Source organism: Oncorhynchus keta, chromosome 25 (assembly GCF_023373465.1).
Source record: "Oncorhynchus keta strain PuntledgeMale-10-30-2019 chromosome 25, Oket_V2, whole genome shotgun sequence".
Classification (NCBI taxonomy): Eukaryota; Metazoa; Chordata; class Actinopteri; order Salmoniformes; family Salmonidae; genus Oncorhynchus; species Oncorhynchus keta.
The window spans coordinates 6,111,040-6,135,178 of NC_068445.1; the positions used below are offsets into that span (position 1 = coordinate 6,111,040).

At 41.9% G+C, this 24,139-nt stretch overlaps 1 protein-coding gene across 1 annotated transcript; it reads left to right on the forward strand.

The window, feature by feature from the left end:
• Positions 1–8,735: 8,735 nt before the first annotated feature.
• Positions 8,736–23,699, forward strand: LOC118358035 (immunoglobulin lambda-like polypeptide 1). Its single transcript, XM_052478541.1, has 4 exons — positions 8,736–8,927; positions 9,915–10,011; positions 10,527–10,835; positions 22,560–23,699. The coding sequence occupies exons 1-4, from the start codon at positions 8,844–8,846 to the stop codon at positions 22,682–22,684; spliced, it is 615 nt and encodes a 204-aa protein (XP_052334501.1). The 5' UTR covers positions 8,736–8,843; the 3' UTR covers positions 22,685–23,699.
• Positions 23,700–24,139: the final 440 nt, after the last annotated feature.

The following is a 24,139-nucleotide window of genomic DNA, read 5'->3' on the forward strand; positions in this document are numbered from 1 at the left end:
ATTTTATTTCTATTTGTGATTTTTGTGACTCTCTTTGGCTGGAAAAATGGCTGGGTTTTTCTGTGGCTTGGTGGTGACCTAACATAATTGTTTGTGGAGCTTACGCTGTAAAGCATTTTTTAAATCGGATACTGTGGCTGGATTAATGAGAATTGTATCTTTAAAATGGTGCCTAATACTTGTATGTTTGAGAAATTTGATTTATGAGATTTCTGTTGATTTATTATTTGGCGCCCTGCAAGGGGGGGATGAGATGTGTTGGGTTTGCACCACACATAGCGTTTTCCTTGATGGCCAAAAATCACAATTTTTGTCTCATCTAAACAGAGTACCCTCTTCAATATGTTTGGGGAGTCTCCCACATGCCATTTGAACACCAAACATGTTTGCTTATTTCTTTCTTTAAGAAATGGCTTTTTTTCTGTCCACTCTTCCGTAAAGCCCAACTTTGTGGAGTGTACGGCTTAAAGTGGTCCTATGGACAGATACTCCAATCTCCGCTGTGGAGCTTTGCAGCTCCTTCAGGGTTATCTTTTGTCTCTTTGTTGCCTATCTGATTAATGCCCTCCTTGCCTGAAACACAGGCTTCCAGGGAGGGCAATTCTAGGGCTTAACCATGTTTCATTGAAATGTCCAGCTGTGTATCATCTGCATAGCAGTTAACTTTAACATTGTTTCCTAATGATATCACCAAGAGGTAAAATATGTAGTGAAAATGTACAGTTGATTTGTCAGAGGACAAACCTAGGAGCACGAGGACAGATGCAGAGCCTTGGTCTGACGACATTAAAAGGTAATTTACCACTTTCACGAGTGCAGTATCAGTGCTATGATGGGCTCTAAAACCAGACTGAAGCATTTCATGTACATTGTAAAGACAACGTTGCTCGTTAATCCTGTGCCTTTTCTCTAGAGTGGAAAGTCTTGTGCGTCCCAATTTCATCTGCTCCTCTGAAGGAGAACCAGAGCCGAATTGAGAACTCTGAAGGGGTACAGGACAAGCAGATGCAGCATAAGGCAGTGGAACAAACAAAGAATTGACTCCCACAGCGGAACCCAAAACAGTGGAAACAACTCGGAACCCCTTAACCGGATGGCCAGAACGGTAATTTCATCCAGAGTGTCAGAGTTGTCCCAGGAAGCTAGTTCATCCTTGAGAACTTTGCTGAGTCCGTTCAGAAAGGCTGAGTGAAGCGCCTCTGTATTCCAACTACACACGCAACAATGCATAAACACAAGTTCCCACAAACAACAGGTGGGAACAGGCTGCCTAAATATGATTCCCAATCAGAGACAACTATAGACAGCTGCCTCTGATTGGGAACCATACCAGGCCAACATAGAAAAAAACTAGAACTAGAATGCCCACCCTAATCACACCCTGACCTAACCAAACAGAGAAATAAAAGGATCTCTAAGATCTCTAAGAAATAAAAGGATCTCTATATACAAAAATGTATATGGTGGATTGGAAACTAGGCAGACAATTACATTGATGGAAGCCACAATCTATCTGCACTATTAAAGCTGATCTATCCTTAAAAATATATATACTGCATATAAACTCAGCAAAAAAGAAACGTCCTCTCACTGTCAACTGTGTTTATTTTCAGCATGTGTAAATATTTGTATGAACATAACAAGATTCAACAACTTAGACATATACTGTTCCACAGAAATGTGTCACGCCCTGACCTTAGTTGTAACCGTTTTCTTTATTATTTAGGTTAGGTCAGGGTGTGACGAGGGTGGGTATGCTAGTTTAGCCTTGTCTAGGGTTTTTGTATATCTATGGGTTTTGTAAGTATTGTTATATGTATGTCTATGGTGGCCTGAATTGGTTCCCAATCAGAGACAGCTGTTTATCGTTGTCTCTGATTGGGGACCATATTTAGGTAGCCATTTTCCCTTGGGTATTTGTGGGTTCTTATTCTATGTTTAGGTGCCTGTCTGCACTATTCGTATTAGCTTCACGTTTATTATTGTTATTTTGTACGTTTGTTCAGTGTTCATTCTTTAATTAATTAGAATGTACGCATACCACGCTGCACCTTGGTCTCCTCCTTACAACAAACGTGACAGAAGAATCCACCATAAAAGGACCAAGCAGCGTGGCCAGGAGGAGCAGACTTCATGGACATGGAAAGAGATACTGGATGGAGAAGGTCCCTGGACGCAGCCGGGGGAGTATCGCTGTCCTAAGGAGGAGATAGCGGAACGGCGATACTACGAGGAGAAGTACCGAGGGGACAAGAATGCCATGGAAGCAGGTGTAAACAGCTCAGGAGGAACGTTGACGATACGAGGGGACACGGATAGCACGGAAGCCCGAGAGGCAGCCCCAATAATTTCCGGGGAGGGGGCACACGAGGAGATTGACTGAGTCCGGTTGGAGACCTGAGCCAACTCCTCGTGCTTACTGTGGGGAGCGTGTGACTGGTCAGGCACCGTGTTATGCAGAGATGCTCACAGTGTTTCCAGTTCGCAGCCAGCCAGGACGGATGGTGCCGGCTCAGCGCTCCTGGTCTCCAATACACCTCCTCCTTGGACCAGGATATCCTGCGCCGGCTCTGCATACTGTGTCTCCAGTTTGCATTCATAGTCCGGTGAGCTCTATTCCAGCTCCTCGCATTTGCCGGTGTAGAATGGGCATCCAGCCAGGACGCATTGAGTCAGCTCTATGTTCCAGATCCCCAGTGCGCCTCCACGGCCCAGTAAGTCCTGTGCCTCCTCCCCGAACGCTCCCTGAGGTGCGTGTCCCCAGCCCGGTACCACCAGTGCCGGCACCATGCACCAGGCTTCCAGTGCGCCTCCAGAGTCCAGTATGTCCTGTGCCGGCTCCCCTGACTCGCCCTGAGGCCACCAGTGCCGGCACCACGCACCAGGCCTCCAGAGTCCAGTACGTCCTATTCCTCCTCCCCGCACTCGCCATGAGGTGCATGTCTCCAGCCCGGTACCACCAGTACCGGCACCACGCACCAGGTATCAGTGCGACTCGGCAGTCCAGAGCGTCCAGCAACAGTACCCAGTCCAGAACGTCCGGTGACAGTACACAGTCCAGAGCGTCCGGCGACGTTTCACAGTCTGGAACCTCCAACGACGGGCCATAGACCGGAACCTCCAACAACGTGGCCACAGTCCGGAACCTCTAACGACGGGCCACAGTCCGGAACCTCCAACGACGGGCCACAGTCCAGAACCTCCAACGACGGGCCACAGTCCGGAACCTCCAACAACGGGCCACAGTCCGGAAACTCCAATTACGGGCAACAGTCCGGAACCTCCAGCGACGGGCCACATCCGGGAGCCTCCAGCAACGGGCCACAGTCCGGAGACTCCATCGACGAACCCCAGTCCAGGGCTTCCAGCGACAGTCCGGAGCCTCCGGCGACGGTCCCCAGCCGGGGCCTCCGGCGATGATCCACGGTCTGGATCTACAAAGATCAGTGTAAAAAGGGGGGCGGCATCCAGAACCAGAGCCGCCACCGAGGGTAGATGCCCACCCGGACCCTTCCCTATAAGTTCAGGTTTGCGGTCGGGAGTCCACACCTTTGGGGGGGGGGGGTTGCTGTCACGCCCTGACCTTAGTTATCACCGTTTTCTTTGTTATTTTGGTTAGGTCAGGGTGTGACGATGGTGGGTATGCTAGTTTTGTCTTGTCTAGGGTTTTTGTATATCTATGGGTTTTGTAAGTCTAGGTATATGAATTTCTATGGTGGCCTGAATTGGTTCCCTATCAGAGGATAGGTTCAAGTTTCGTTTTGTTATTTTGTTCGTTGGTTCAGTGTTCATTCTTTAATAAATTAGAATGTACGCATACCACGCTGCACCTTGGTCTCCTCCTTACAACAAACGTGACAACATGTGACTAACAGAAATGGAATAATGTATCCCTGAACAAAGTGGGGATCGAAATCAAAAGTAACAGTTAGAATTTGGTGTGGCCACCAGCTGCATTAAATACTTGTTGGGGTATGTTCCTTGTTCCTTGGCTTATTGGTGAAATCAGCAATCAGACAATATCTTTAACCTTCTGCGACGACCAATCCCGGATCCGGGATCGTAATCATAGCCTCAAAGCATTTGCATAACGCAGCAGACATAAGTACCCCTAGAAACTTTTCCTATTCATGAAAATCACAAATGAAATGAAATAAAATATATTCAAACACAAGCTTAGCCTTTTGTTAACAACACTGTCATCGCAGATGTTCAAAATATGCATTACAGCCAACGCTGTAATGTAAGTTTATCATGGCATAATGCTATGCTTGGCTCTGCTGGCAGCAGGCAACATTTTCACGAAAATAAGAAAAGCAACCAAATTAAATAATTTACCTTTGAATAACTTTGGATGCTTTCACTCAGGAGACTCCCAGTTAGATAGCAAATGTTCCTTTTTTCCAAAAATATTATTTTTGTAGGCGAAATAGCTCCCATTTCATCATGCTTGGCTGAGAAATCGACCGGAAAATGCTGCAACTGTAACGCCAAACTTTTTTCAAAATTTGCTCCATAATATCGACAGAAACACGGCAAACGTTGTTTAGGATCCATCCTCAAGGTGTTTTTAACATATATATTCGATAATATATCCGTCGAGGCAATTGTTTTCTCATAAGAAGCGATTGGAAAAATGGCTACCTCAGTATTTTACGCAAGATTTTCTGCGGGAGACACAACATGCTATATATGGTCCCTTACGGCCATTCTTCAATGGAAATGCCTAAAAAGATGTCACAATGCTGTAGACACCTTGGGGAATGCGTGGAAAATGTAAGCTCATTCGTAGCTCATTCACAGCCATATAAGGAGTCATTGGCATGAGGCTTTTTCAAAAAATGCGGCACTTCCTGATTGGATTTGTATCTGGGTTTCGCCTGTAACATCCGTTCTGTGGCACTCACAGACAATATCTTTGCAGTTTTGGAAACGTCAGAGTGATTTCTTTCCAAAGCTGTCAATTATATGCATAGTCGAGCATCTTTTCATGACAAAATATCTTGTTTATAACGGGAACGTTTTTCATCCAAAATTTTAATAGCGCCCCCTAATGCATAACTGGTTAACACTCAACACCCCCTGAATATGATTGCTGTCAGTAAACGTAGACAAACAAAGTAATAGTTCGTCATGAACGCTCTAGGTAACATGTAAACGGCCTAACCAGCATTACTACGGTGAGTAAAATGGTCAGAGTAAATTCTTCTCTCATTTGTGGCTGGAAGTAGCTAACGTTAGCTAGCTAGCAAACTAGCCAACTTTAGCCAGTTAGCTTTGGTGCTTGGTTGGGACAAGCATATATTGGCAGGCAAGATGCAGAAGGATGAGTAGGCTACAATTCCCCATCATTTATGAGTGCGATTTTGACAGCCAACTAGCTGAAAACGTTTGAGGGTTTATCTAATTTTCCTTCATTAGATTTTAGCTCATCTTGCTCTGGCTAGCTTTAGTTGTTGATCTTGTTGTTATTGATGTTTATAACTGAGGGAGAGGGAGCCTACCTTTTCTTGGTTATTTGATCAATAGGACAGTAAGGGATCCCAAATATAAGAGGACTCACGTGGTGTTTACATATTTGCAGAAATCCATTCAGGTGTATTTTGTGGCTTTTGCGCTGTTGCGTCGTTTATTAGGTTTTATTTTCTGCAGTGTTTATTCATTTTCCAAACGCACAGCCACTTTGCAACTCAATATTGCTATAGAATTGTCACAAATGCCTTAGTATGCGTAATTCCCAAACATTCTAAGAATTTATGAAAAAGTGGGTAGTGGTCCCGAGCAGAGTCCGGCCTGTTCCAGAAAGCGTTGGCCCAGTCCAGGGCGAGCAACTGTTCAACCTCAGACAGGAGACGAGGAGTGCGCAGGACTTCGCCTTGGAGTTCCGGACCCTGGCTGCTGGTGCAGGGTGGAATGACAGGGCCCTGATGGAACATTACCGATGCAGCCTCCGGGAGGACGTCCGCCGGGAGCTAGCTTGTCGGGACACCACACTCTCCCTTGATGAATTTATAGACATGTCGATTCGACTGGACAACCTGCTAGCTGCCCGCGGGCGTTCAGAAGGGGTCCTGTCAATTCCACCTTCCAGCTCTCCCGCTCCAACTCCGATGGAGCTGCATCTAGGGGGACCAGAGGAGGAGGCTCCTCCTGCGCCTACTGTGGCCGGAGAGGACACACTTCGGACCGGTGCTGGAGGAGTCCCTCTGGGAGTCGAGCTGGCAGGCGGGACACTTCTCTGCCACCCCAGGTGAGTAGGCACAAAACTCACCCAGAGCTCCCTGTTGGTCACATGTTTTTGTTTATTTTTTTCCCCCTGTGTTTTTCCCCTTTCTCCAGCATAAGGCGCTAGTCGATTCAGGCGCAGCTGGGAGTTTTATGGATCGCGGACTCGCCCGTAAGTTGGGTATTCCGTTGGTGCAGATAGACCCACCTTTCCCCGTGCACTCCTTAGATAGCCGACCGTTAGGATCAGGGCTGGTCAGGGAGGCCACGATTCCGCTGGACATGGTAACGCAGGGGGATCATAGGGAACAGATTAGTTTCTACCTTATTGATTCACCTGGGTTTCCAGTGGTGTTGGGGGTTCCCTGGCTATCTAGTCACACTCCCCTCATTTCCTGGAGACAGGGGGCTCTTCAGGGGTGGTCAGACGAGTGTTCAGGTAGGTGTATAGGAGTTTCCATCGGTGCTACTAAGGTGGAGAGTCGAGACCAGGTTTCCACCTTGCGCATTCCCCCAGAATATGCCGATTTGGCTATCGCTTTTTGTAAGAAAAAGGCGACCAAATTACCACCCCATCGACGGTGGGATTGCGTGATAAACCTCCAGGAGAACGCTGCACTTCCCCGGAGTCACGTGTACCCATTGTCACAGGAGGAGACGTTGGCTATGGAGACATATGTCACGGAAGCTCTGAGACAGGGGTACATTCAGCCCTCCATGTCACCCGTCCCCTCAAGTTTATTTTTTGTGAGGAAAAAGGAGGGAGGACTGCGTCCGTGCATTGATTATCGAGGTCTCAATTCGATCACAGTGGGATTTAGTTATCTGCTACCTCTCATCACTACAACGGTGGAATCATTCCACGGAGCGCGTTTCTTCACAAAACTGGACCTCAGGAGCGCGTATAATCTGTTGCGTATTCGGGGAGGAGACGAGTGGAAAACAGCGGTTAGTACCACATCAGGCCACTATGAGTACCTTGTCATGCCGTATGGGTTGAAGAATGCTCCAGCCGTCTTCCAATCCTTTGTAGATGAGATTCTCAGGGACTTGCATGGGCAGGGTGTGGTAGTCTATATTGATGACATCTTGATTTATTCTGCCACACACGCCGCGCATTTCTCCCTGGTGCGCAAGGTCCTTGGGCGACTGCTGGAGCATGACCTATACGTGAGAAATGTGTGTTCTCCAAACAAGCCGTTTCCTTCCTGCGTTATCACATTTAAACCTCGGGTGGTGATGGAGTGTGACCGGGTTAACGCCGTGCGTAATTGGCCGACTCTGACCACGGTAAAGGAGATGCAGCGGTTTTTAGGGTTTGCCAATTACTACCGGAGGTTTATCCGGGGTTTTGGGCGCCCATTACCTCACTGCTGAAGGGGGGGCCGGTGCGTCTACGGTGGTCAGCCGAGGCCGATGGAGCTTCCGCTGTCACCCACCATTCATAGAAGTCTTGACAGTGAGGCTATCTCCTTCAGCTGCCAAGACAATGATCAGTGTACTATGTATGTCTACGGGAACTGGAAGAAGGAGGGAGAAACTTTTACCTTGATTGTTGAGCTGTCAATTAATCAAGCTGTAATTTAAAAAAACATTTTTAAGTTTTAGCACCACCGGAAGTGACATAATCAGAGGAAATGTTTGAGACGACACACCCCAGCTGGATTTCATAATTGACTATATGATACAAATCATACTTCAGTAAAGGTCTGTGAAATCAATTAGATTTTCATTGATAATTTCTTATTTATATTCATATTGTGCAATGTTATATAGCACATGTAGCTTTTGATTTTCCCAATTCTTAAGCACATATTCACTGAACATGGACTGTGGTATAATAATATTCTCTCTTTCTCTGGGTAAGTAATTCATCCAACCTGTATACAAATATTTGAATGTAGAAACTTGGCTGAATTTCTTTTTGTGATCATTTATGTTTTACAGTGGCTGCTTCAGGACAGTTGCTGCAACAGGACCAGATATCAGAGACCAGGTGTGTGTTGGGGTAAACTTGTCTATTAGTACCAGAAGAGAGAGGGTGAACCCTTCACCTGGATTCTATACTTTTATTTTGATTACAATTCCGTCACTTCAGATACATCTCATCCTCAGAAAGCAGATTTCTGTTTTGAGAGGGAGTCTGACTCCAGTTAACTGAAGATCCAGTCAGTTATAGCGTCCCATTCTGCCACCTACTCTGCCTGCTGGGACACAGGACTCCACAGTGAGAACTGATCCAAACAGCCTGTACAAACACTCTGTGGTTTTAACGAAGCTTTCAATTCATGAGAAGGTTTCTGCACCACAGGATGTGACATAATCAGAGGTTAGAGTGGTGTCTTCTTCAAATCCAAGGTGAAATGCTACCCTAAAAGGAATTCTAAATACATTTGCAAGATTTCTTGCCAATGAGTAAACAGTGTCTAAACTTCGTTCTCCTGATGTGCCCTGTGTGTATGTAAATTGATTTTTGATAATGACTGAGCTTTCGGTCAGTCAACCTTCATCAGAGACCTACACAGGAAAGACTAGGAGGGAAAGAGTGTCTCCTTAATTTGTAGTTGTCAGCCAGTGTAGGGCTAACTTCTTCTACTGGTACCTGAAGAGATAGGTGAATGAGACATGGCAGAAATCGGGAGCTGTTTCTCAGATCTGCAAGGAGGAGTAACAGAGGGCCAATTTATTGGAATGAAATGCAGGTCAGGATTCTCGTTTCCTACCATGAGTAAATTATAATTTACTTCATTAATTTTCATTCTTATATTTTGATTCTTAACTTAAAATAATATACATGTATATATTTTTTAATTTGCTGTAGCATGTGACATTGCACAGCTGGAGACCTAAGCTGGTTTGAAAATGGTCGATTTACATAATGTAGAAACCTATTTTTCCACAAATAACGTTGTAATTTCAATACCCGGTATTTCTCTCAAACTTTTCACAATAAACAAATATCTTTACAGGGTTACATTTAAGCTTCTAGGGCACAGCATGCGCTTCAGAAGAAGCTATAATTCATATAGGCCCATTATAGATTATATCTCAACCAATGTTATCATATTTTCTGGTATTCCTAATTTGTATGATGTGCTCCAAACTTTAAATTGGGAGTACCACTCTTACCAAATATGTTTTTTAACTAAGTGCTGTAGGCATCATGTTCCAACTCATTTTGTGTGTGTGTGTGTGTGTACTTTTACTGCTGTAAAGGGAATTAAGGGACGATTGTTTTGTTGATAACCTTGTAAATTATACATGTAAAAATATATTATGGAGAAAAACATGAAATTCTGTTAATTGGCTAACATTTGCAGAGGCTACGTAATATAATATATAATAATATATGCCATTTCGCAGACGCTTTTATCCAAAGCGACTTACAGTCATGTGTGCATACATTCTACGTATGGGTGGTCCCGGGAATCGAACACACTACCCTGGCGTTACAAGCGCCATGCTCTACCAACTGAGCTACAGAACCATAGGAGGCATAGGGGCATGTGCGCCATGCTCTACCAACTGAGCTACAGAACCATAGGAGGCATAGGGGCATGTGTTCCCTCAGATAAATCAGTTTTATTTTACATAGATTGTTTTTATACATAGGATTAAGCATAATTATAATTATTATTGCTCTAGATTGCAGGAAAAATCTAATGCAAAACGCTTTAATTTACGGACAGGGCCCTGCAAAGACACAATGCAGACTACTTTTTGCCAAGGGAATATTCACTGTGTATGGATTTGCATTTGGCTCTGGCACAAGACTTTATGTGACAGGTAAGAGATCCATTCTTCAGATTTTTCAGCAGATAAAGAAAGCAACAGTAATTAATAATTCATCTATATGTCTAATCAGGTTCCAAAATAACTGATAAAACGTCCTGCAGTACAGCTCCACAAATATGAACTATTCAATTAGCCTGTACCCTGTACAATTGATCATTCAGATTTTCAATGAATCCTAATGCACAATTTGCATGTCCTTACTTTTAGAGATATACACAATCAGGTAAATGTGTGATACAGTAATTTGATATAGGGCAAGAAAGTTGAACTGTATACTGAGCTAAGAATCTTGTGTTTTAAATAATATTTACATTATATTTAAATAAGATATTCTATAAAGTTGATGAAAAAAATAATGAGTTGGTACATGTGGTTTATTTATTTATGTAATTAATTGTTCACTTGAATATAGACAGTAAAGCTGGATATAAAACAAAACTTCTAAAAACTTGTGTAATGTCCCTTTCAAGCAGACTGTAAATGTTATTGTTTTTCTTGAAAATCAGACAACAAGCATGTACAAAAACCCAAAGTGACGGTCTACCCAGCGTCCAACCCTGAGCCGAATGGGAAGACCACCCTGCTATGTCTGGCTAGAGACATGTTTCCAGACTTGGTCAAGATCTCATGGAAGATGGAGGATGAATACAGCAGAACAATGGAGGTGCCCAAAGCAGAGGGGGAACAGCTGGAGCAGAGGGAGGAAGGACAGACGACCAGTATGATCATCATTGACAAAGAGAAGATGGACAGGAACAAATACATCTGTTCTGTGGAGCATGAAGGGGGCATTCAAGATGTTGACATACCAAGGGGTAAAGCCAGCTATTTAAATAGTTTTACATTAGTATGTAATGTGCTTTTCAGAAATCATTATTCATGTATATTTATTCACGTAGCCTAATATATTTATATGAGGAGACTATCATGTAGGACATATTCAACAATGTAAATTCACTTGAATGCCAGAGAGCGCTCAGACTGCCCTCTGGGAGTTCTAAATTCAGAGAGTTGTCAGATTGTCAGTTGGCTCTGGTGGAGGAGTAGGGTTGATCCGAGTGTTCTGACCTCACATCCGCAGTCAAGCACCCAAGCTAACTGGCTAAAGTTAGCTAGCTTGCTAGTTACTCCCAGACTTAAATGAGAGAACACCTCACTCTGACCATTTTACTTGCTCGAACTGAGCTGGTTAGGCTGTTTTCATGTTATCCAGAGCGTTAATGACTGTAACTGTGCTGCAGGCAACAATTGAATTACTCTTTTTTTTACTGAGGTTTACTGACACCGACGATATTTAAATCAGTTATTCTGCGCTCAGACGAGAGTGCTCTGAAATTGGAATAGATAGCCAGAGCGAATTTACAATGGCATATTACCTTTCAGGGCCAGTGTTGTGCCGAAAGTCTCCCCCTGCCAGAATCCCCCCTTCTAATTTAATTAATTTGGTGGCTAGAGTCAAATGCTTTAAGTGGCACACATCAGAGTCAAATACTTTCTATAGAACAAACTTCACATCAGGATAGGCAACCAAAATGTATAATTAATGTATGTGTTATATTAAACATAGAGGAGGGACAAAAAGGTTGGCAACCAATAAACATTTCACATTAACTATGGCTGAATTATTATCCTTACACTTTCAAAAATACTAGTCGAATAAGACATGGGAGAGATGACGAATTTTGGCAAAGATATTTTTTTTATAGACCAATTCAAATCAGTAGCGGATTTAGGTATGGGCGACACCCGCACCCGGGGGAGGGTGCTGAAGGGGGGTTCGCCTTGGGCGCCACATAAGCTAGAACCACCACATACACTTGAAACAAAAAGCCAAACCAAAAACTGCAGACAACAATGCTTTCTGCTACTAAGATCAGTGAAATGTAGGCTAAACTGACAACGGATTGAAGAGCAGAAATCACAACTAGCAAGCAAGTCCCAGCAATTAAGAATGCGAAGGGGGGGAGAATTCTGGCAGGTGGGGGAGATTTTCGGCACAACACCGGCTCCAGGCATATGTGAAATACCGTTCGCTTAGGGCCCCTTAGTCAGCGTCCAAATTTACTGTTGAGAGTTGTACCATTTTCTTACTTAAGACAGGTTGATAGCGACAACTGATAACCTTTCAGAAAATTGTAGAAAGTCCCGCATCAGAAGCGTCTATACCTTATCAGACAGTAGAATTAATTCTACTCCAGCATGGAATGTTCGGTACTGTTTCCCTGACAACAATAAAAGTTGCTGATTGATAGATTACAGTTAAGTGATAATGCCCAAGAAGTTCTGTTAGTTACTCTCACTCAGATATGTTCATGGCAAAATGTGTGGAATTGCTGGGAATTTGCTTTAAAACACCTCAAATGTAGGCCTATCTCTGGCACATGGCAAAATGAGAAGAATTGGACTACATGAAATGTGTTATAACATTGTTACATTTTCTCTCTGCCCCATGGAACAAAGGTTTATAACTGCAAAGACTTGCTTTAAAACTGTAACATTTTATCAAAGGCCAATAGATAAATGTGTAGAATTGCATGAAATTAACTTTAAAAATTAACATTAACAGATTAGAGTCTTCTCTTTTCAGCAGGAGCCATTTGGAATCCAACTCATTTTCCCACGATTGTATTTGAAATATTGCGAAAGGCCTGATTTGTCTGGATGCTGTTCACTGACAGATTTGCCGTTCATTCCTGACTGTAAACTATGCGTTGTTAATGGTCTACACACAATCCACAGCTAGGCAATTTTTTAAAATGAGCTATTGATCCTCTGTGGCTAAATTATCACCATTTTCATGGTGTAGTTAGCTATTCTGAATTATTTCATTTATTTCTGAACAGACAGCAGTTATTCTATAACTTTGGCAAATGGCAATTTATCAGGGGTGCTGCAACTCCTCCAGAACCCTTCGCGTAGCTATGATTCTATAAATAAATGATGAAGTGCAACGCTGAAGAGATGAGAGTTGCAGGCTCATGTCTATCAGGCAGATAGAGGGAGATCATAGGAAGTTAATCTCATTCTAGTTCTGTAAGAGATACAGGCGTGCTACTCACACAGCCAATGGCCACGCATGGGTTACAATGTTACGAAACCATAAGCCCAGGCCGACCCAACCCGAAACAACTCTTAGAATATCAGGGCAAGGCTGAAAATCTACCTTTTTAACTGTTTTTTTTGTGAGAGGGGGGAAATGGAAGAGGCTACTCAAATAAACTTTGATCGCTTTTATTAGAACTTTTACTTTGCAAAAAGTGACAATTATTTTTCATGCCATGAGAGGTCCTGGATCCGGCCAAATAGGTCCCTGAATGGAACATTCCAAAACGGAGAGGTGCGGATGCTTAAGCACTACCTTTCCAAAGTAAAAAATCAAATAGGCCCACATAATATTTGGACTCACACTTGGTGATTGCATAGGAATGTTGTGTAGCCTTCCTAGTTAGTTTCACTAGTTTAAACAAATCACATTTTCTGTCATACAATTATCAAATTAAATCAGATTGTATTTGTCACATGCGCCAAAAACAACAGGTGTAGTAGACGTTACATTGAAATGCTTACTTACAAGCCCTTAATCAACAATGCATTTTTCTGAAAATACCTAAAGAAAAATAAGAAATTAAAGTAACAAATAATTAAAGAGCAGCAGTAAAATAACAATAGTGAGGCTATATAGAGGCGGTACCAGTACAGAGTCAATGCACCTGTTAGTTGAGGTAATTCAGGTACTATATACATGTAGGTAGATTTACTCAAGTGACTTATGCATAGATAATAACAGAGAGTAGCACCAGCATTAAAGAGAGAAGGGGGGCAATGCAAATAGTCTGGGTAGCCATTTGATTAGATGTTCAATAGTCTTCTGGCTTGGGGGTAGAAGCTGTTTAGAAACCTCTTGGACCTAGACTTGGCTCTCCGGTACCGCTTGCCTTGCGGTAGCAGAGAGAACAGTCTATGACTAGGGTGGCTGGAGTCTTTGACAATTTTTAGGGCCTTCCCTTACTCCATGTAGCCTAATACCTACAGTAGCCTACGAATGACCTCTACATAGCGCATAGCTGACAGAGTGCAATCGGAAATATGGATTCAGATCGGGGTTATAGGTATAGCCTACAGTAGCAGTGCTTGGAAAAGCCAATACAATAAAAAAAGCCATATTACAACCTATGTTGTGATATTTGCGTTGTTTGCTCTATAACCCATATGCTACCATGGTATAGCCTACAATAAGGCCATGACAACAAAAAGACAACAGTCACACAGTGGTGGAATAAATTCAACGACACATAGGCCTACATTTGTTTCATCACAACATTGGAGAGTAACACAATGGTGAGGTACACAAATCAAATATTGCACGTAACAAACAGTTATATGACCTGCAGCATGGTCAAGCAAGTTAATGTTTTTGACAATTTACAAAACAACTAGCCTACTGATTTAGAACCACGGAGTTTCCGCAAGTCAGCACAAAGACAACAGGAGCAGTGCCTCTGCTACTTCAGCACCATTTCAACTTAAACATTTAAATATCAAAACAGGCTATATATGCTTAATTTAAAACACTGAAAACAAAATTAATGACACCAAAAACAATTTATTCCAATCAATATGGCTAAATATCATGTGTCTGTCAATGGTACTGATTTCTGTGTGTGTGTGTGTGTGTGTGTGTGTGTGTGTGTGTGTGTGTGTGTGTGTGTGTGTGTGTGTGTGTGTGTGTGTGTGTGTGTGTGTGTGTGTGTGTGTGTGTGTGTGTGTGTGTGTGTGTGTGTGTGTGCGTGTGAGAGAAGTGCTACACATGGTGGAGAGAGGCTGTAAGACATAATTATTTGCTTTATGGGTGCTGTACATTACGCCATAACACGTCACGGTGTAACGTACAGCGTCATAGGTGTCCGTTTTTTCAACTTTTCTCCAATACTATAGGGCACATATGTCAGAGTCAAGGCCCGCGGGCCACATCCGGCCCGCGAGAAGGTTTTTTACGGCCCCTGGGATGATCTTGATTTATTATTAGAACCGGCCCGCAGACCGCAGCAAGCCGGCAGCCCGCAGATCTTTTACACGCACCAATACTACATTTCCCACAATGCAACGGTGACGCACCGAGCAGTAGGCTGCTTCATTTCAATATTTATTGGCACAGCAGTTGTCAGCATCACAGTAAAATTAACTTTCAGATACCCATCAAAAATGGCAAAACGGAAGGTGGACACTGAGAACCGGGGGTTTCAAACAAGGTGGGAGTCGGAGTATTTGTTCACGGAGGTAGCTGGAAAACCTGTGTGTCTTCTGTGTGGAGAAAGTGTGGCGGTACTGAAAGAGTATAATCTGAGACGACATTATGAAACGAAACACGCGGACAAAAACAAGAATATGGACATGGAACAAAGGCTACAAAAGGCAGAGGAATTAAAACGAGGCCTCAAATCTCGACAGGCTCTGTTCAAAAAAGCCAAATCACAAGGCCAGGCTGCTGTCAAGGCCAGTTTTATTTTGGCAGAAGAGATCGCTAAATCAGCCCGGCCATTTACGGAGGGGGATTTCATCAAAAACTGCATGATTAAAGTTTGTGACAAAGTTTGCTCAGAAAAAGGCAACTCTTTTTAAATGTGAGTCTGAGCAGAAACACCATTGCCGAGAGAGTAGACCAGTTGTCCATCAATCTAAAAGAGCAGCTTGTGAAAAAGGGAAAAGATTTCATTGCATATTCCTTGGCTGTGGATGAGAGCACCGACATTTCTGACATTGCCCAGTTGTCAATTTTCATCCGCGGAGTGGACTCCAGCCTAAGCGTGACAGAGGAGTTTTTGGCTTTACGTCCTATGCATGGCACAACTACGGGGCATGATTTGTATGAAGAGGTGTCAAGATGTGTAAATGAGATGGAGCTGCCTTGGGAAAAACTCGTGGGTTTGACAACCGACGGAGCACCTGCGATGTGTGGACACAGGAGCGGACTGGTGGCGAAGATACGGGAAAAGATGCAAGAGGAAAACGCGACAGGTGAGCTGACAGCTTATCATTGTATCATACACCAGGAAGCGTTGTGCGGTAAAGCCTTGAAAATGGAGCATGTAATGAGCATCATCACGCGCACAGTTAACTTTATCAGAGCCAAAGGTTTGAATCACCGCCAGTTCAAGGCATTTCTGACGGAGTTAGAAACGGAGCATGGTGATTTGCCTTATCACACAGAGGTGCGATGGCTAAGCCAGGGAAAGGTGCTTCAAAGATGTTTCGAGCTTCGTGAGGAGATTTGTCTGTTCTTGGACAGCAAAGGGAAAGACACAACACAACTCCGAGACGAAATGTTTCTGTGTGAAATGGCTTTTCTGTGTGACATTACGAGTCATCTGAATGCAATGAACTTGCAGCTGCAGGGTCGGGATCGTGTCATCTCTGATATGTACAGTACAGTGAAGGCATTTAAAACCAAACTGACTCTGTGGGAGACGCAGATGCGGAAAGAAAATTTGAGCCACTTTCCCAGCTGCCAGACCATGAAAGAGAAGCTCTCTACCAGTGCGTTCCCGAGCGCACAGTTGGCTGATAAAATAGGTATGCTTGCCGCTGACTTTCGACGCCGATTTGCTGACTTTGAAGCACAAAAAAGCAGGTTGGAACTGCTCGGTAACCCATTTGCTGTTGACGTGGAAAGCTCACCACCAAACCTCCAAATGGAGTTGATTGACCTCCAATGCAATGATGCACTGAGGGCAAAATATGCGGCAGTGGGTGCTGCGGAGTTCGCCCGTTTCCTCCCGACACAATGCCCCAGCTGCGCATCCAGGCTGCTCAAACGTTGTCTATGTTTGGCAGCACATACCTGTGTGAACAACTGTTTTCTTTGATGAACTTGAACAAAACATCACACAGAAGTCGACTTACTGCTGAACACCTCCACTCAATTCTGAGGATTTCCTCAGCTCAGAGCCTTACCCCGAACATTGATGAACTTGTGGAAAAGATGGGACACCACCAAGTATCACCCTCAACCTCAAACAAGTGAACATTACTGTGCAATCACATATTTAGAGTTTTTACTCAGTTCAAGTTTAAAAGTTAAAGTTTAATATTTGTTTTCACTGCATGTTACTTCTCCTTAAACAAAGTGTTGTTTTTGATTAATAGATTTTTGCACTTTATTTTATTGTATTTCAATCCAATTATATTTTTAAAATATTTCAGTTGAGTGGATGATAGAAAATTGCTATTATTGTTTTTTTCTTTGAAGTAAATTTAGCCCACTTTTGCTAAAATAGAAAATATAGGCTACTGATGGTGCCTTGAATACCGGTTTCTTTCATTTAATGTTCATGTTATGGGGATTTTTATATAAAGGAAATTTGTCTTTTGTGTCTGTTGAAAATTAAAGATTACTGACAGAGCCATAAGAAAATATTGCTTTATTTATCTGATCATATTGGAATATATTTGTTAGGTTTTCAGTAGGTTCAATTAGGTTCACTAGACTATATGCGTCATTTAAAATTTTTTCAATGAACATTCGAACAGTCCGGCCCTCGGCTTGTAGCTAAATTTTTTATTTGGCCCTCCGTCCATTTGACTTTGACACCCCTGCTATAGGGTCATTACCATGTCAATCAACGCTTGAATAGAAACGCAGTTCACACCCCAGATGTTTGTCAACACAGTCTCTACAGTCCCATTAGTTTTATAATAATAATAATAATAATATATGCCATTTAGCAGACGCTTTTATCCAAAGCGACTTACAGTCATGTGTGCATACAACATGTTATAGTCTTTTGTTCCCGACAGCATCAGCTACATGGGCTACACATCCTGAGACAAAGGGGTGCTGTTTTCCTTTCTGTGATGATTTCTCCGGCGAGATTCAGCCAATTGACGGAAAATTATGAAAATACAGAGAGATGAAAGATAAATTATTTAACCTGTTACTCCTACCCCCTACTTTTTCGAAAATTCTGTTAAAAATCGCGCAACATTTCTGCGCCCTGCTACTCATGCCAGGAATATAGTATATGCATATGATTAGTATGTGTGGATAGAAAACACTCAGACGTTTATAAAACTGGTTAAATCACGGCTGTGACCATAACAGAACGTGCGTTTCATCGAAAAGTGCAGGAAAATCTGATCACTGAAAATGGGAAAATATATCCATGCGCCACTTCAACCAATTGTTAAACGTGAACCACATTAAATGGGGCCGAGGTTGCAATACCTACAGCTTCCACACGATGTCAACAGTCTTGTCATTTGCCTACTATTTGTTTCTTGGTCAAACAGACACAAGGCAGCGCAGTTCTTCCGGTCTCCGACCGGATATTTTGGTTGAGATTTACCCGGACATTATTTCCAGACGTACAGCTATAGAATATACATCGCCTCGTGATCAATTTGATCGCTTATTAACGTTTACTAATACCTAAAGTTGCATTACAAAAGTATTTCGAAGTGTTTTGTGAAAGTTTATCGTCGACTTTTTTAATTTAAAAAAATGACGTTACGTTATAAAACGCTATTTTTTTTGTTGATCACACAGTCTTCATAGATCGATATCTAGGCTATATATCGACCGATTTAATCGAAAAAAAGACCCAATAGTGATGTTTATGGGACATCTAGGAGTACCAACAAAGAAGATGGTCAAAGGTAATGAATGTTTTATGTTTTATTTGTGCGTTTTGTGTAGCGCCGACTATGCTAATTATTTTGTTTACGTCCCCTGCGGGTCTTTTGGGGTGTTACATGCTGTCAGATAATAGCTTCTCATGCTTTCGCCGAAAAACATTTTAAAAATCTGACTTGTTGCCTGGATTCACAACGAGTGTAGCTTTAATGTAATACCCTGCATGTGTATTTTAATGAACGTTTGCGTTTTAACGAGTGCTATTAGCATTTAGCGTAGCGCATTTGCATTTCCAGATGTCTAGATGGGACGCCTGCGTGTCAGGTAGGAGCAAGAGGTTAATGCAACCGCTGTGTCAGATTTCCAAAAACGTACGGAAAAAGCATAATCTGAGAACGGCGCTCAGAGCCCAAATCAGCCAGAGAAATATCAGAAGTTAGAAATAACCCCATAAATATTTACTTACCTTTGACGATCTTCATCAGAAGGCACTCCCAGGAATCCCAGTTCGACAATAAATGACTGTTTTGTTCCAGAAAGTTCCAGAAAGTCCATTTATGTCCAAATAGCCACTTGTTGTTCTTGTGTTCACCCAGTAATCCATCTTCATGAGGCGCGAGCACTTCATCCAGACAAAATCTCGAAAAGTTCCATTACAGGTTGTAGAAACAAGTCAAACGGTGTATGGAATCAATCTTTAGGATGTTTTTAGCATAAAACATCAATAATGTTCCAACCGGAGAATTTCTATGTCTGAAGAAATGTACTGGAACGAGAGCTAACTCTGTCGGGAGCACGTGTCACGAGCCTGAGACACTCTGCCAGACCCCTGACACAAACAGGTCTCATGAGCCCCTCCTTTATAGCAGAAGCCTGAAACGAGTTTCTAAAGACGGATGACATCTGGTGGAAGCCGTACGAAGTAGGCCAAGCTTTGAAAAACTACAAACCTCAGATTTCCCACTTCCTGGTGGATTTTTCTCAGGTTTTCGCCTGCCATATGAGTTCTGTTTTACTCACAGACATCATTCAAACAGTTTTAGAAACTTCAGAGTGTTTTCTATCCAATACTAATAATAATATGCATATATTAGCATCTGGGACAGAGTAGGAGGCAGTTCACTCTGGGCACGCTATTCATCCTAAAGTGAAAATGTTGCCTCCTATCCCAATGAAGTTAAAAGCTTAACCTCTCATTAATCCAGACGCTTTGTCAGATTTAAAAAAGGCTTTACAGGGAAAGCACACCATGCGATTATCTGAGGACAGCGCCCCGTGTACAAAAGCATTGCATACATTTTCCAACCAAGCAGAGGCGTCCCGAAGTCAGAAATAGCGATAAAATAAATCACTTACCTTTGAAGATCTTCGTCTTTTTGAAATCCAAAGGGTCCCAGTAACACAATGAATGGTCGTTTTGTTTGATAAAGTCCTTCTTTATATCTAAAAAAATGTAACTTTATTTGGCGTGTTTGATTCAGAAATCCACCTGTTCCAACATGCCTACAAAGGAATGTAAAAAGTTACATGTAACCCTCGTCCAAACAATTCAAACAACGTTACTAATACAACCTCCGGTACCCTAATATGTAAATAATCAATCAAATTTAAGATGGAAAAAGCTGTGTTCAATACCGGAGAAAAAAAACGAGGAGCGCGCATGCATTCACGTGCGCCAAAAGAATAGGACTACTTCTTCATTTTTCAAATTACAAGCATGAAAAAAATTCTAAAGACTGTTCACATCTAGTGGAAGCCATAGGAACTGCAATCTGGGTCCTAGTAATTATACTTTCCCATAGAAAAGCATTGGAAAGTCCAATGACCTCAAAAAACAAATCCTGGATGGATTGTCCTCGGGTTTTCGCCTGACAAATCAGTTCTGTTATACCCATAGACAATAGAACACTTTTAGAAACATCAGAGTGTTGTCTATCCAATGCTACCAATTATATGCATATCCTAGCTTCTGGGCCTGAGTAACAGGCAGTTTACTTTGGGCACGTTTGTAATCCAAACTTCCGAATACTGTCCCCTAGCCCGAAGAAGATAACTCAGAGAAAATACATATCACATGTGGCATTCCACAAGGTTAAAATTTGGGTCCAGTACTGTTCAGCTTATGCAGTATATGTTACACTTTGGCAGGATTATCAGAAACCCCAGGATTGATTTTCACTACTACACAGATGATACACAACTTGACATGTCTGTGTCTCCAGATGATTTTAACTTCACAGATAAATTATTAGATTGTATTAGTGATTTAAATAATTGCATGGCTCACAACTTCCTCCAGATAAGACAATACCAAGGTAATTGTTAGAACCAAAGCACAGAGAGAGAATCTGGCCACACATTTTAATTCACGGGCAAATAAAGATAAAACACCAAGTAAAAAACAGATTCTGAAATCAATTAAGAATCACATCACATAATGACCACACCGCTCAAGTGTGCGCAAGTGTTGCGAAATACATTTAAATATACATTATTGAATTATTGCACCCACACTGCTCACTCGCGCCAACGAGCGTCTGCGTTGCCAAGGGCTAATATAGAAATCCAATCTATTTGTGACGCTGACCGTGGTGCAAGTCCTACCTCTCCCATCTCCTCATGGGTTTACAGAAGCAGATACCCACGTGCCATCTCCTCATTGGATATACCCATGTGGGTGATTGAAAGATGAACTGAGTTCCATCAGTCGTCGTGGTAACTATGAGATGCCAATCACCATATAAAGTCCAAAGAAGAAAAAGGCTGGAAGGTGGAGAGATGACTAGAAATGTTTCAGTTTTATGTGTGGATTAATTGTCGGAGTAGAGGACCTTGTGCATTTCACGTAAAATAACAACTCAACGTTTATATCCCAGGACAAATTTGCTAGCAACAGCAAGCTAGCTAAATAGGACAAATCAGCTAGCAAATGCAAGCTAGCTAGCTAAATTGCCATAAATGTCCCCAAATTAATATAAATGGTTCAGAGTTTGTTTTGATATTTTAACCTGCGTGTCGTGATCGCGTTTGGTGTGGGAGGACAAAATCAAGGTGCGCACGATGGCGCACCATAGCGCACGCTTGCAGCCGGTTTGGGTACGATGTTAGGAATGTGACCAAAATAGCTTTTTACCACGTGAGGAACATTGCCAAGATGCGGATGTTTTTTTTCTCCTGCTGATAGACTTTTAAAATGATTATTTATTGACTACTGTAATGCTCTCCTGTCTGGTCTACCCAAGAAAGCCATTGGTCAACTGCAAAACACACAAAATGCTGCAGCAAGGGTACTGACCAAGACCAGACAGAGAGCATACATTACACCGGTTTTAAGGTCTCTGCACTGGCTGGCTGTGAGTTTTAGAATTCATTTTAAGAGTATTCTATTGGTTTTGAAATCAAACCTCGATTGTGCACCTCAATACATCAGCCATGCTTTTAAGTTATGTACCCAGTAGGTCCCTTTGTAGGCAGTGGCCATTTAACTGTCCCAAAGCCTAGGACAATAAGGCATGCAGAGGCAGCCTTTAGTTATTTTACCCCCAGCAGTTGGAATAGCCTGCGAGAGAATCTTGAGGGGAGCTGAAACTGTGGGCATATTTAAAAGAGATTTTTAAACACACCTTTTTAGCTTCTTGTGTGCTTTTTTATTCGTTCAGTTTTTGTTATTCCTTTGTTTTTTATCCTCTTGTGTCTGTTGTGTAGTAAATCTTTGTTTTTATTTTCATTATTTATATTCATTTTTTTCCTGTGAAGCACATTGTGTTGCATTCCATGTCTGAAATGTGCTGTATAAATAAAGCCTGATTTGAAGAAGATGACGGCAAACAAAAACTAACTGAAAACAAGACTTATTCAAATAAATTCTCTGGTTAAAATCTCTGCCAATATACTCCTTTCTTTTCCCCAGGTTCCTTCCCCTTCATGTGCAGTCTGAACCTGGCCTCTCTGGTTTACACAGTGATGATAGTGAAGAGCATGGTGTACTGCTGTGGGCTCTCTCTCCTGCTGCACCACAGGAACATGGGGAAGTAGACACAACACCTGTAGAAAGGATACCACCCAGTGTGGATAAAGATGTAGTAGGCTGGGAATAACATGGATTTGACATCCTATTGAGGTCTAACATCTCAATTGTTGGCCTATTGCCTTAATTTTTTAAACTTTATTTTTCAGATGCTAAATATTGTGAGCCATAGATTTTCATGTCTTCCGATAACTTAAATTGACAATTATGACATTAATTTGCAGAACATTTCATGTAAATTGTGTTTCATTGCTTAAAATAAATATTAAGCCTAATATTGCATTTTTTTATAACTGTGGGGGCTACCCACTGCAGAACCTTGAATAAAGGTTAGGTTAAGGTTGTCTGAAAAATAATTAAAGCAAATCTTGAAGATAGATCCTGACGATTCAAATGTAGACTGTTTTATGAAGGTTTCCCTTGAGTATCTGTCATATAGCTTAAATTATTTTGTACAAAATCTGAATTTGATTTATACAGAAATATTTTACCTAAATATTATATTTACCAATACATTATTAAATATGTAGGCTCATGATTTCCAAGTATCCTATGTCTCATTAGCCAATATAATATTTCGTAACTTGTTGTGTGTATAAAGTGTATCCCCCCCAATAAATGTGTCCATTTCATATCATAATTAAATTATTTTGTTCATTACATGAGAAATAGAAAATATATATTTGATATTTTCTTTGAAGAACTAAAATTATTGCTTATTAAGCAGACAAATTGATCCGAGTGAAATGATTAATTGGTGTGTTTTTTTGTGGGTTTTTTTTTGCATTAATACTATGTTGTTGTTTACATTGATAGGTTTGTATGAAGAGTAACATTTTCCTGCGTAACACATTAATCATGTCCTTTCAGATGGGGAAGGGTTTAATAATTGCTGCCTTCATGAAAGAAATGTTACAAACAAACATTACTCTGCAAAGTATTCTACATACTGTATTGTACAGTATTGGGCTGTTTTGTATGAGGAAATTATCACCATAACAGAAAAAAATAAAGGTTACTTAAAACCCCCAAAACATTGTATTTCTTTACTATAAGATTATCTATTCGTATTTGTGAAAATGGTCTTTTATTGAATCTCTTCAGAAGCAGAAACAATAAGATCCCCTTTTCTCTGTTTTCAGTCAGTTTGCTTCCATCTGCATGTTAAGACGCAGATGTTGAGCCTAGACTCAATAGTGATGGGAAAATGTGGTTAATATGTTCATTTGGTTTTCTAATAAGGTGGAAACAAGATATAGCTGCATAACCACAGTTAGATCGTGTGATGAGTTGTTGGTTATTTAAAAAAAAAAGTGTGTTCATTTTTACATTTAGCGGAGGGTAATTCTCATTCAGTGTGACTAAAACCAATAAAAACTCCTAAAAAGCTATGCAGTATTGCTTCGTTGCAGTGGCGGTTCTAGCTTGTATGGCTCCCTGGGGGAAACCACCCCCCCCCGTCG